Source organism: Macaca fascicularis, chromosome 3 (assembly GCF_037993035.2).
Source record: "Macaca fascicularis isolate 582-1 chromosome 3, T2T-MFA8v1.1".
In the NCBI taxonomy this organism is placed as follows: Eukaryota; Metazoa; Chordata; class Mammalia; order Primates; family Cercopithecidae; genus Macaca; species Macaca fascicularis.
This window is the reverse complement of record NC_088377.1, coordinates 179,052,096-179,066,078: the sequence shown is the minus strand read 5'-3', so window position 1 is coordinate 179,066,078 and position 13,983 is coordinate 179,052,096. Positions and strand designations below refer to the sequence as shown.

The 13,983-nt window shown below is 38.3% G+C and overlaps 1 protein-coding gene across 31 annotated transcripts in view; it reads left to right on the top strand.

Annotated features, from left to right (window-relative positions):
* The window catches only part of DGKI (diacylglycerol kinase iota), a 459,668-nt gene extending 446,580 nt beyond the window's left edge, over positions 1–13,088 (top strand). For 28 of the 31 annotated variants that reach the window (XM_065542616.2, XM_065542618.2, XM_074036056.1 and 25 more), the window contains 3 exons: positions 644–680; positions 2,368–2,467; positions 6,804–8,546. In XM_065542616.2, coding sequence (XP_065398688.1) covers positions 644–680; positions 2,368–2,467; positions 6,804–6,920 — 254 coding nt within the window. In that variant the 3' untranslated portion in view covers positions 6,921–8,546. Of the gene's footprint in view, positions 1–643; positions 681–2,367; positions 2,468–6,803 lie in introns of all 31 variants that reach the window. The other 3 variants (XM_015448096.4, XM_065542619.2, XM_015448091.4) reach the window with 1 other exon arrangement.
* Positions 13,089–13,983: the final 895 nt, after the last annotated feature.

Sequence of the window (13,983 nt, the reverse complement as noted above, 5' to 3'; positions counted from 1 at the left end):
AAGCAGTGGTACAGAGCTAGAAAGGTGGACATTCCAGGCAGCGTTTGTAGACTGAATGGATTAATTCGTGAACACATAAAACATTGTGAAAGGGAAATTCACAGAATATTTCCATTCCTAAGGATGCATCTATAGTCATTTGATGTATATGCATAGTATTTCTTTCTGGTCTGAGAAGGGAAATTTTCTAACAAGTGGAATTGTACCCTAGATGATATATATAATGTCGTACAGCCTTAATATTATGCTTCATAAGATGTCATCCCAAGCAACTTGTTTGAGAATGAGAAATGGCCCTGATTCCTAAACCCCACCTGATCTGCCCCTTTCTCCCTAGTTAGCCACTTAATTATTTTTCAGTTATTCTATTCCAGTTTTATTTCGTAAACTTGATTGAAAGCTTCTTGACAGCAGAGACCATACCATTCTTTTGTATCTACCATTCTGTACATATTGGTTCATGGAGACTGGGAGTTCGGTAATGAGGAGGTAGAGGGATCCTTTTATTTTTGTTTTTGCCTTATTATTCCTATCCCCAAATTTAGCCTTCTAAGGCATTTTCATTTTGTGACTATAGATTTTCTGTTAATATTTAGTTTTTGAGCTTATTTTTTGATGGTCATCTTGCTTTCTTCTTATTTAGGACCTTCCGAGTTATTGGATATGGCAGACAGTGAAACGTGAGTGTTGCCTTTTATTACATAGTCTAGGTTATTTTCTTCAGAACATATCTGGGAGAAGAATGTAATCTATAGGGCATATTGTAGGTAATTTTAATTTAATTAATTCAAAGTCCACTTTCAACTTTGTTCATAACTCTGCAGGGCTAATTGCCTAAATAAAAAATTACACAATAGAAACTGATGACAATTGTCATAATGCTTGCCTCCAGAGTCAGTGCTAATCATCATTTAGAGCTTGCTTCAAGCAATGTACTTCTGCACTGGTGCATCTTGGAATGCTGAGAAGTCTAAATAATTACACTTACCTTTTAATGTACCCATCACATTTGTTCTTTCTCAGCTGGAGTTTCTGAGAAAATGGGACCCTACTGCCCTGAGGCATTATGCACATGTAGTGACATAACTTCTCTCTGTTAGTCTAGAACAGCACAAGTTATGAACCACCACTGAAGAACTAAGAACATAGTCACTCTATCTTCTGTCTTCTATGGTTCAGAGAAGGGATGCTGATTGAAAAAGTCATCAGCTCTGGGATGGTGTCTAAACTGATGATAATGTTTGTTTTCAACCTTATTTCTAAAGCAGCAAAATAGTTACTCCTCCCCAAACAGGAACAAAGTTAGGCTGTACAACTAATCCTGAAAGCCATATTTGAAAAGGTATAAAGATGAGTTGGTGTGGAGAGGAATGAGGTGGTGAGTAGCTAAGCACGTGGGAAGGAGGAGAAGTAGAAATGAATAGAATGGAGGACGAATGAAAAGCAGTAGGGCTGTGGAAGAAGCTGTGTATCACTCTATAGAGCTGGTCCACATGCCAGCACATCCTATTTGCAAGATTGTAAGTGGTGCCATTACTTACCCCTTTTTGCCTTCTCTAAAGGCTGCTATTGATTTTTCCTGAAATACTTTGGCATTAAGCATCTTGGTGCCTTTGGGCTCAGGATAGGAATACCCTCCTCCCTATAGAGCCTGTCAGTGATGGGGAAATAGCCAGTTTCCCTTGCCCCTTCCCACACTGAGTGGCTGGCCTCAAGCCTGCTGCCTCCTGGGGAGAGCCCTGGCTCTCAAACTCTCCCAGAGTCTCACTGTGCCTCTCAGATATCCTCTGTGGCTGCCCGCTCCTTCCACCTGCCACTCACACAGAATCTAAAGTGGATAGAGCAGAGTGGGTGTTGGCCTGGCGTTTTGAACTTGGGTTCTCAGGAGATACTCCACTGTAGGCCGAGTGACCATCAACCAAAGGCCGTGTGCTGTGCCTGAAGGGCCAGAGGCGCTCCACGCTGCTCCCTGTTCTTTCACCCAGTGCCTTTCTCACTCTACTCAAATGTATGCACAGAGAGAATGTCTTCAGTGTTCAGATACATCTAGACAATTAGTCTGTTTAATACTGCATTGACGATCACCTAAATCAAATGGTAGTAGCTTCTTTAAAAAATTACTAAACCTAGTTAATCAGCACTGTTTGGAAAGGGGGCTGGAGTCAGATATTATGATCAGGTGATGACTAGCTCAAGGAATTTTTAGAAATCCCCTTTCCCACCTCCCCAGAATGTACCCTACAGCCAAGATCTCAGCAGCCTATAGGGAAGGAGGCTGAGGAGCACCCCGACATCAGCTCCCCTCACCCCATTCCCTGCTGCCTCCAACCCCTTTATGGGTGGTTTCCCATTTCCTCTTTGATTTAGGGGTGAGACTGCACTGCACAAGGCTGCCTGCCAGCGGAACCGGGCTGTGTGCCAGCTTCTGGTGGATGCAGGAGCATCTCTGAGAAAGACGGACTCCAAGGTAACTCGATGAGTGAGTGCAAACATCCTCCCACTGGGCGAGATCGCAGGCACTGTTGCCTTTGCTTGTGACCATAGCACGGACATCCTTTCTGTGCTTATGGAAGTGCCTGGGGCTTTGGAAAAAGGAGGAAAAAATAGAGTGCTTCATTTAGAGAAACTGTGATTTAAATGTATAAGCACAAAGGGAGGGCGTGTGCTTGCCTATGGGGCTTTATAAACCTCTGAACACGTTGGCCTTGGGACATTGGGGTTGTCCTACTGAACGCTAGCAGCCAAGTCGTGGGAGTTGAGGTCTGAAGCCCAAGGAGAGGGGTCGGGACCATGTTCAAAGACTTTGGCCTGACTACTGAGAAGCCCCTTTGGGGTTTTCCTTCAGTACTTACTCCAGCGTGGTTTAAATTCTATGATTTATATGGCCCCTTATATGGGTGCCAAAGGGATTATTTCCCAGCTCCCAGGACGGTGGGCTCTGGCTTTGAGATGGTTACAGTCTTAAATCTGGTATGTTTATGTAGTTCTTCATTTAAAAAAATTTCTTTCCATTTGTTTTCTAATATTCTCTAAAAGTTAACCTCAGAAATTAGATTGCATGGGAATTACTGTCATTTATAGCTATAGGAGCTAAAAGCCTAGAGAAAGTTACACATACCCTTGGACCAGTAGCTGAGCCTTAAATTAAATTGAGCTCTTTTGACGCCAGTCCAGTGTTGTTTCAGCAGGTTGGTGGTTCTCATTTGGTGCCAGAACACACTAGCCACATAACAAAATCGGTTTGTTTATGGAATCCGTTTGATTGAGGTACAGTGATTCCTGTGGCACTTGGCTAGAAATGTGGTTGGTTTCTCCACAGCAAAAGTTACGTAAATCTGAACTTCAGTGTCCACTTTCTTATAACTGTCTTAATAAGAGGGCAGTGAGGCCAGAAATGGGTAATGTGACATGTGTGCCAACCTTGATAGCATCAGCTGGCAGAGATGAGGCCTCAGGGGAAATTCTGTTCAGAAGAACTGAGAACAGGCTGCACCACAAGTTGTTTCAGTTTACAGAGAGCACCCGAGAAAGGGTTGAAAGATAGAGGAAAGGAAGAGTTGTAGCTTAGTAGAGTTGACCCAGGGCTCAGCCTATAAGATAGAAGAGAGAGAGAGAGAGAGAGAGAGAGAGAGAGAGAGAGAGAGAGGAGTTAGTTTACATAGAAGATCAACCCCATAGAGCAGGGGTGTCCAGTCTTTTGGCTTCCCTGGGCCACATTGGAAAAAGAAGAATTGTCTTGGGCCACACATGAAATACACCAACACTAGCAATAGCTCATGAGCTGAAAAAAATAAAAATTGCAAAAAAAATCTTGTGATGTTTCAGAAAGTTTACAAATTTGTGTTAAGCCTCATTCAAAGTCATCGTGGGCCGCATATGGCTTGCAGGCTGCGGTTTGGACAAGCTTGCCATAGAGGATTCTGATAAGCTCTGAGAGTTTTAAAACACTCTCAGTAGACTCCAGGAAATAATGAACCACTTAACTATAGAAACTTACAGAGAAGAATCTTAGTATATAGTTGAGGCCTTCATTATGCAGGTACCGAGTAGCTCAGGTTTTGGGCCCATGATTGTAACCATGACACATAGACAGATTACTTAGAAACCTAATTAATGGCTTAAGCTCCATTAGATTTATGTAAGTGATAAGAATCTGCCTATGTGTAATTTTTTCTCTGGGGCCTCCTCAATCTGCAGTTCACTTTATGAAATAACTTTGCCTCCCAAGTGAACCTCTTTCCTTTCTGAGCCAGTTGTATTGCATAGAAGTCTCTACTTCCCTGGCAGCCCATGAGCACCCTTGGTCTCTGACTGAAATCCCTGGCTGCCTAGGCATATCAAACACATATGAGTTGTGTCCTGGTTTCTAGTGGTCTGTTACCTGTCTGGCTAGCTAACTGGGTACACTATTTCAAATGGCAGATAATTAGGTTGGTGCAAAAGTTATTGCAGTTTTTGCTACTAAAAGTAATAATTTATCAATGTGATATTCTTCCTAGATGTTATTTGCACTCAGATGTTTGGATGTTTAACCTGATTGAGAAATAGACGACTTGTAGTCAGGATTAATGGAGCCAGGTTATGGGGTAGGGTTGGTCTTGCCGGAGCCACTCAGACCACAGCAGGGCAACTGCCTCTTTACCACACAAAGGCTGGTCCTACACTCAACTCAGATCATTTTAAAGACAGAGAGAAGCCATGAAAAAGAAGGTCAGACTGAACAGGAGTCAGGAGACCTGGCTCTTGAGCAGGTCTTCTTTTTTATCTTTCTAAGTTTCTGAATCAGATAAAGCACTCAATGTTCATGGAAACTTGTTTCTATTTTGTGTTGTGTATATGTCTGTTTTTTTTTTTTTTTAAAGAAATAGCTTGTTTTTATAATTATAAACCCCTCACATAGAAAACTAGTAATGTAGGAAGATATGCTCCAAAAAGCCAAAAATTGCTGGAAACCCCACAACCTGGACCTAGATATAATTAAACTTTTAATGATCCCTCTTCACATGTAGATATGCCTGTTTTTCTCTCTCACTGTTTTTAACTACATGAAGTCATACATACATGATATCATACAACTTTTACTCAACGTTATATTCTAGAGATCTTACTACATGAAATAATGTAGCTATACTTCATTACTTTTTGAGGATTTTAAAATTTTGCCATTCTGTAACTTGACGCCAGGTTGAAGTTGACTGTGATAATTACAACTGAAACTTCTCCTGGAATTTTTTGGAGAGAAGCAGCATCCTGAGAATTTCTCCTATTAGAGATCAGTTCCTTAGAAATCAACTCAAAGGCCCACCTCAGCCACCTCTCTGAATATTTGAAACCTGGAAATTCCAACCTCATTATTATGGAAGTAAAGACACAATTATCTACTAAGGCTGCAAACAAGTTGAATAAAAATTATCATAGGAACTTCAAACTGGTGGTTAACTGCTAAATCTCAAGTAAATAAGTAAAATTTTAGAAAGATTCTAGAGCCATTGTTACTTCCCTTTTATCCTATCCCCAGTAGGCTATGTAGAGCCGGTTGGATTGAGGTCACCCGTATCTGTGGGGATAGCTGAGATGAAAGCTGAGAAGTCTGTGATAATATTTATAAAACTTGTATGCATTTGTACATGGAGCTATTTCTTTGGTGCAACGATCATGCCTCTACCCTTCCTTTGGAACTTAACATTTTAAATAGCTAAAACTATATATTGAACAAAAATTAGAAATTTTGAGTGATGCTAAGTAATTCCTACAGGCGATCAAACGAATGGACACCCTTTCTCCCTTTACTGCTGACTTCTTATTCAATGACTTCTCGTTAAAAAAATTTAATGACTCATTTTATGACTTCTCATTAAAAAATCAATATATATACAAATGTGTGTGTATATGTGTCTATACAAATGTACAAAAGGCATAGTAGTCTGTAAGAAATTATATGACCATTTAAAATGTTGATGTAAAAAATTAATGACAAAAATTTATGATATATTACTAAGAAAGTTTGTAAAACAGTACATAAATAAGTTGTGGTTTTTTTTAAATAAAAATATGTATAGAGGCGTATAAAAGACAAAAGCTAGTTATCAATGGAAGGTTAGTAGTGGTTATCTTAGTTTGGTGGAATGATTAGGGATATTCCTTGTCTTCTTTGTGGTTTTCAAGTTTTCTAAGATTTCTTTAATCAATATCTACCTCTTTTGTATTGAGAAACTAGCTTAGTTTTCAGAGAGATGAAATAGCTATAAATTGGGGAGAACTTCACTGAAGTCTGAAACCAACAAAGAAACCTTTCAAATGTTTTATGACTATCCCTTCCTTTTAGTTTCTGCATGTTCATTTCCCAAGTTTAGAATAATAGAAAGAGTCCTAAACTAGAAATCTAAATGCCTGCCTCCGTGTTTTTTAAATTCAGTAATTTCTATCTCCCTATCTTCCAGAAAGGCTCTGGGTTTCAAAACTCACTTTATCCCACTGTTTCCTCCTGTGTACCGTTAACCTCTGTGAACTTCTGTTTCCCTAGTATAAACACCACCCATCAAAAGTGATAAACTCTTGCCCTTTAATTTACCAATCGCACATGTTCAATTTAATGCTCATATAAAACAATAGATTTGAAAGTGTCTTGTAAATTCTAAAACACCAAACGTGAAAGGATCCTTACTAGCAAGTATCTTTGGGTAGCTCTGTTTCTGTGGTTTTTGTTTTGTTTTGTTTTGTTTTTGTATTTCATAACTAGTACTTGTCTCTCTCTCTCTCTCTTTCTTTCTCTCTCTCTCTCTCTTTCCGTTATTTACGTATAGGGTAAGACACCTCAAGAGAGAGCACAGCAGGCTGGGGACCCAGACTTGGCTGCTTACCTAGAAAGCCGTCAGAACTATAAGGTCATTGGCCATGAGGACCTGGAAACTGCTGTTTGACCCTGGTATTCAGGCAAAGAGAACGTGAGCAAGCGTATCACATCTGCCCTCCCTGCGATTGGGCAGCTCCCCTGGAAGAAGCTGATGGAATTCATATATCTGTCTCTCTCCTGCAAGAATCTACCTGAGACCATGCCACTCGTTTTTAAGGGCTACCAAGATGTACAACAGAACATGATAGCCCATTGAGAAGGAGGCAGGATACCTGGAGATTTGTGGAATACAGTACGAGTTCCACAAAATTTGATCCTTATTGCTTCCAGCAAGTAGCATGAACTTCTGTGTTCACCTGTATAATTTATTTTAAAGATTCAAAGGATGTTCGTATAAACGGCACTGCTCCATCCTCCCCCATGCATTGATTTTTTTTTCCCTGTACCATACAATTCTACTGTAACTACCCATTAACTTTAAAAAAATATATTATCTCTTCTCTTTACATTCAGTCTTGGAAGACCACAAGATTGTCTGAAGGCCTTCTAAAACCCTCTGAATGTCCTGCAGAAATATAACTGTAAAACCACTTCCATTTCCAAGACTAAATATATCAAGACTATTTAGTGACTCTCTCTGCATGTCCCCACCACCCCCCAACCCTCCGTTTCATTATATAGGAGCTGGGAAGTGCCACATGGATAATGTCAACTTGTGTGCTATATTTTTGAGGAATGGTGAGGTGGCATGGGAGATGTCTGTGCTTGGAGGTACCTCAGAGAGGTAACCCAGGGGTCAGCCCAGGCTGCTGGGCTGTAGCCAATAGCCATGCAGGACTGGTTCAGCTTGGGCTGTCTGTACAGCTCCGTACTGCCTATGTGTAGCCATCTTTGCCTTTTGCTGCAATAGAAGATGAGCAAAGGATTAAACAGAGGCCCACAGCTAGTCTGCAGAACCACTCAATTTTAAGTGCTGTTTAAATTGCAGAGGAGATAATCATGTGTGGGAACTGTGGTTACAGGAAATGGAGCACTCTAACAATGTTTACTTCTAAACTTTGTTGAGTGATAATAGAAAGCACCCTAATTGACTTGAAAAAAACAAAAGCAAAAGCAAAAGTAGCAACATATGTCAACATATGTCACTGAAGTAGAAAACAGTCATTGGGATGTTGCACAAAGGCTAATAACTATAGACTGTTGGATACAGTGGTGAGAGGAGCCCCGTTTTAGGTCTTTCTTTTAGGTTTTTGGTTTTTATTACTCCAAGTAATCCTTGACCCAAGGACAAAGGTTTATTGTATGAGTTCCACTGCCAGATTTATGGGATGCCCAGATCATTCAGAAGGATGCTTCAACTATTATTTGTCAGGTCCAAAGGTCGTACTTGATAACCCCATTTTCTATGCATGGGGTAGTCTAATATATTATTTTATCTACTTTATTTTCCCCTTTCAGAAAGTCCTTAGTGCAAACTACCATGGGAATCTAGCCAGAAATGTCTGTCGGATAGTTAGAATTGTAACATCTAAACCTGCCACGGATCAAATGGTACTTACAGGTACCTCTATTAGGGACTCTGTGACACCTAAAATATCAAAAGAAAATGTCTGTCTTTCTGTCCGAATATCTACTTGACTTGGGGTAAGTCACAAATAAAAGTGGGCGTCCAAGGATTTTGCTTTTGGCGAAATCTGATGTGTCCTGAGCTTATTTTCATTTTGTCCTTGGACACAGCATAGTGCTTCCCTAATGTTTCTACATATGACCATGAATGATAGTGTCTCTACATTTAATTTAAAGGTCTAATGGTGACATTTTGCTTATCTGAGTCACATTTCGGTAACATATCATCATTTTGAAAGTACGGCTATGATGTGCTATATTAAATAAGAACAGCCTTTCAGTGGATGGGGATTTTATTACCACAGTCTCTCCATAGTCATTTCAAAATCAAATTGTTGGTGGGAGGATGGATTAGGTTGTGAGTAATCTACTTCCATATATCAGCCTCAGAAATGGAACTATCCTTTGGATGTTACAGGAGACACTGCAGCAGATTGTTTCCAGAAGCTGGAAAAATATGCTCCAGGAGAATTTAATCATTGGGCTTTGCTGGGGGATTTTTAGTTGGTGGGACTTTCAAGGAAATGTGATGACAGAAATATAATCCTTAAAGCAAACTGGAATCTGGCTTTGAATGGCATCTTCCATTCCCTGGTTTGGGCCAAATGTTTGGCCAGTCAGTTATCTAGCTGTTACTGCTGGGATGAAGAACTCTGTTTTCATCAACTACTGTCTCACATTTCTCTGTAAATACTTCCAAGTAGCCCAGAGAAAATTAAGGGTACAGGTGGCTATGGGCCAATTTCTAAATAGCTCCTATTGAAGACATAAATCTGTGGTATGGAAAATGATGAGTTAGTACTATAAGATTCCTGATGCATTTGGAAATTGTTTCAAACCAAAAAAAAAAAAAAAAAAAAAAAGGCTTTAGAGTCCTGTGTTATTCATGGAGACCAATATTTGATATATCGCTTTGAAAAAAGCAAGTACCACTAGGACTTGGGATTTCCAAATTAAAGTGAGCAGAATAACCACACGTTTAATGGCTTCAACATTAAACCACTTCCTGTAGCATGTTTTAAAAATTGGTCCTGGGCTTTAAAAAGAGCTAAGGCCTTATGGTCTAGGAGTTTCCATCTCAGCTTAAGTATACTGTATCCCTACTAATAGGCTATCAGGAAGTAGAAAAGTAAGTGATCTAGTCCTGGTCTGAAGAGCCACATAACTTTAACAGAGATAAAAATATGCGCCTATAGAAATATCATTTCTACAAAGCCTACTGAGGCAGCACTGAAGAGGCAGCTAGCTTGGCTGACTCCTCTGTGTTTGTTTCTTTGTGTCATGGCACTGACTGCTTCGAGATTCCATTTTTAGATGAGGTTGATAGAGGAATGGAAAATGAAGAGTTATTAAAAGACAACATTCTATAACCTGAAAGGTAGTCATTTTTGCAAGCTTATATTTTAATATTGTGCATTTAACAAAATAGAACACAGTCATATTCAAGGACTTCATAAAGAATAAGAGAGAAGATTAGTAAGCCAAGAATGAAATAAATACCATGACAGGAATTTTGCTTTCAGAGTTTATGTTTCCTCTGTAGATGTGATAACCAAAGACCAATGCAAGTTTTGAAACAGAATTTAGCTGGCAAATGGACAGTGATGGAAATTAGTAATGACTGATGGAAAGCCGTACATACCTGTTGCTCCATATCCTTTCAGAATGGCCACTTTGGCAGATCTACCTGCGCTAGGAGCTCCTTAACATCACTTCATTTTCATTTGGACCTCGTGAGAGTCCCTTTGCCTAACAAATTTCTGAAATTTATTTATTTACTAGAACCCTCATAATATTCATGACTTAAAAAACATAACACAGCATCTTTATTTTTATTACATGTCAATTTTATTAATAATATTTAGGGGTTTTTTAGTTGTAAAAATGGCACATGCTTTTTATAAAATGTTTTAATACCACAGATGAGTATCACATCCACCGTCAAGGCATCCCTTTGTTCTGGTGTTATGTCCCACTTCCCAAAAATAAATGCTGATGAACACTGTTGCTTGTACCTGATGTCAGAAATACTCCATTCATACACAAGCATGTATGTATATATGCATATACATTTACACACATATGTAGACATTTATTTATATACACATACAAGTATGTATACTATATTCATGTATATTGCATAGGTTTAGAAAAGAGCAAACATTTTAAAAGCATGCTGATCATTTGTATATGTGTAGTGAACACCAATAGGCAAAGACAGGTTAAACAGAGAATTTCAATATTTTTTTTTGTTTGTTTGTTTCCACCATTGCTAGGCTTAGATCTGTCTTGGCATTACTACAATTGCACTTGCCATTTTCTATTACCTGTGTCATAAAATTCATGACCAAGAGTTCCTGTAATTGTTTATGTTGCCTTCCTTGAAGCATAAAACCTACCATAGCCCAAGACTTATCTATGCTACGTTTGGATTTCAAGTAAAGGAGAGTTCTTTCCTCTGTGATGCTTACACCACTTTACAAGGCTGTTTGTAACACTAACACTCAGTAGGTTGCCTAATGATATTTAATTAGGGCAGGCTACTGCCAGGAAGGTGTAGTAACTTCAGTGTAGCATGGGGTCTGAGCAGCTTGTCTTCCTTCCAGAAGGAGTAGCTAATGAAATCACTGAGAACAGCATGATAGTTTATTCAATGATGCTATTTAAAAATGGGACTTTGTTAAAAGGGCTCATCATAACCATCAAATAAAACTACTAATTGCTCTATTTAAATGAATTATGTTCATTTTAGGAAAAGTAGCAGAAAAACATCTAATAAATTAGCCTTCTGATTAATCTTTAACACTTATTTAATATAAAATGGCTTCTGCCTGCATCTTAATTGAACCACCTTTGAATCTCTCAACTCCTTTCACTCTGAATCTCATACTCAGCTGATTAGAAGTCCTACAGGCCTTTCTCTGCCAGATCTCTCAGATCGACTTGGACCCTACCCTTTTCTGTGTCCCAGTCATCCTTCATCTCTTGTCCCTCTAATTTTTGGGCCATAGCAACAGTCCTGCCCCTGGACTTTCTGCCTACTACTGTCAATAATTTTGTCACACAGCTGCAAAAATCTTCCCCAGATATTATGCTCAAAATAGATCAAAATGAAATTACCCTCTTGGACAAGTATACCTTTACTTAAAGGACACATACATGTCCACTGACCTTGATCATCTTATGGACTTACGGCAAGCATGATTCTGAAAATCTATCAGGTTTAGCAAATATCTGTCTTAGTCACATGAGGGTACACAACCATGGCTGCTGCGTCCACATTCAACAATGTAAGCCACATGCCTCTTTGACGGCACTTGGAGGCCTAGGTTATATATTTTACACTTCTGAGGGCTATCTGTGGATTTTACACTGTCTTCTCACAGCTTAATGAGAAACCTGAAAATAAGAACCAAGAAAAGAGTCATGCCCTTGGACAACCTGCTCTCCCAGGACACTGAGATTTACTGACCAGGTCCCAGAAAGAAAGCAGAAAAAAATAATTCTTAGGCTCTTGTAGCATAGATTTTAAAGTAGAAATGTGAAAATTGGTATCTTCATAATGCATAGACTCCAGAGTCTATTTACTTTTGTATTCAGTTATGCATGTAATCATATGTCCATGAATCAGTCATACGTGCATGTATTTAATCATTATTTGAAAAATATTTGTCACTCTGATGCAGGCATCATACTAAGGATATAACAATGAATGCAATAGACAAAACTCTTGATTTCATGAAGCTGGCATCTAGAAGAAAAGACAAATTCCCATGTGATAAGTGCAGTGCAGGAGAACCCCAGGGTGTCCAGCATGGGCTGGAAATTCAACCAAGGCTTTATTGTACCAGCCACTCATTAGCCAGCAATGATTTTGTTCAATGAAAACATAAGTAGGAAGATAATAATATTTTGCATTTCCATTTTATTGGAGTCATAGTAGATTTCTAAAAATGTATCTGAAACTAAGATTTTAAAACAAGACTTAGAAACACTATTAAAATGAAAGCTAAGACTCATTTATTCTAGCTTTCAGGATAGAAATAGGAAAAATAAGCAGTTTTCAATGGGTTTTGACGAAATATAAAGAAGATGAAGTATAAATAATATGTAATAGTGGAGTGGATATCACAGTGTTGTAAACTTTCAGCCTCTGGTAGCATTTAAACAGAGGATACCTGACCATTCTGAGGGCTGTTGTGATTAGGAATATGTGATTTGAGAGGGCTGAAATTAGATGCTGTGATTTTTCAAAAGCAATTTTTTAGTGGCTTTGTTGAATGCAGGATTTTATTTAAAAAACTTATGAAAATCTTGATTTTTGATTTGTTAAACATTGCTTTGTAACTGAGAATTTTTAAAATATCCAGGGGAATGGCATTAGTTATCAATTTTAAAAATTTTAAGCATAAATTTAAGAGCTAGTGAAAAGAAAACATACTAAAAGGTGTAATTTAATTAAAAATACTTCTGGAAGCTTATAAATTTTGATCAGTATTCTTAGTCATTGTCAAGTAAAATTCTATTAGAAATCTGTCTTACTGTCCATCCAATATAAAAAAAGTGCTGTGGTTTGATATTATAAGAGTTAAGTGTAATCTAATATAAATACAGAAGAAAATTCTGCCTGTAAGATATTTCGGAGCTAAGTAAATATACATGAAAGGCAATCATGGAAAACTCCTTGGCTTCTACCACCAGCGTGGCAGCCACAAGGGAGGTCCCTACCCATGTAAATAAGAAAATAGTGATCCAAGTTTTCACCCAACTTTTGAAATTTCAATATTTTGAGCCAAATGCCTTCTGAAATGGGAGGCTTTGATAGTGGGAAATACTGAAATTATCTTTTTCCTCAAACCTTTAGTGAAACACACATATAGTTTTCACTCTATAACAGTTTAAACAAGTCAAATCTATACTGTTTATTAAGAACAATTTCAAGAATTAAAAAGTGCTTTAGCATTATGATGTATTGACACGTTTGAGCTTCAGTTGGGGTTCAAAACAATCCCAACTAGGTGAATAATGCGGATAAGACATTTTAGATGAATAAACTGAATCTCAGAGCAGTGAATTCAGCCTGTGCAGCTTCATATAGCAAATGATAGTGCTGTAGCCAGAACTGGGTCTTTAGAAATTACGTATTAACATGTTTTCCAAGTAAGTCATTTTCCATCATTGCCTTTAAGGATGTTTTTTATCAATTGTTCAGATTTCCATAATATAGAAGATGCCTCCATGAAAAAAAAAATGTTTACCTAAGATTCCACGGAAAGAATGAGTTAGAAATAAGGGAGAATATGAAATCAAAAAGTCAAGTTTTTGCTATCGGAGAGAGGCTTGTCAGCTTATACATAGTTCAAGGAAAGAAAAGTCTAATGTTTGCCTACGAGGTTGGATTTCAAGAGAAGAAATTAACAGTGAGCATTAATAGCTTCTTTAATTTATTTGTGATTCTCAACATTTAAAAAATGTTAGTCCTATTTTTCTTCCTTAGAAGTCAC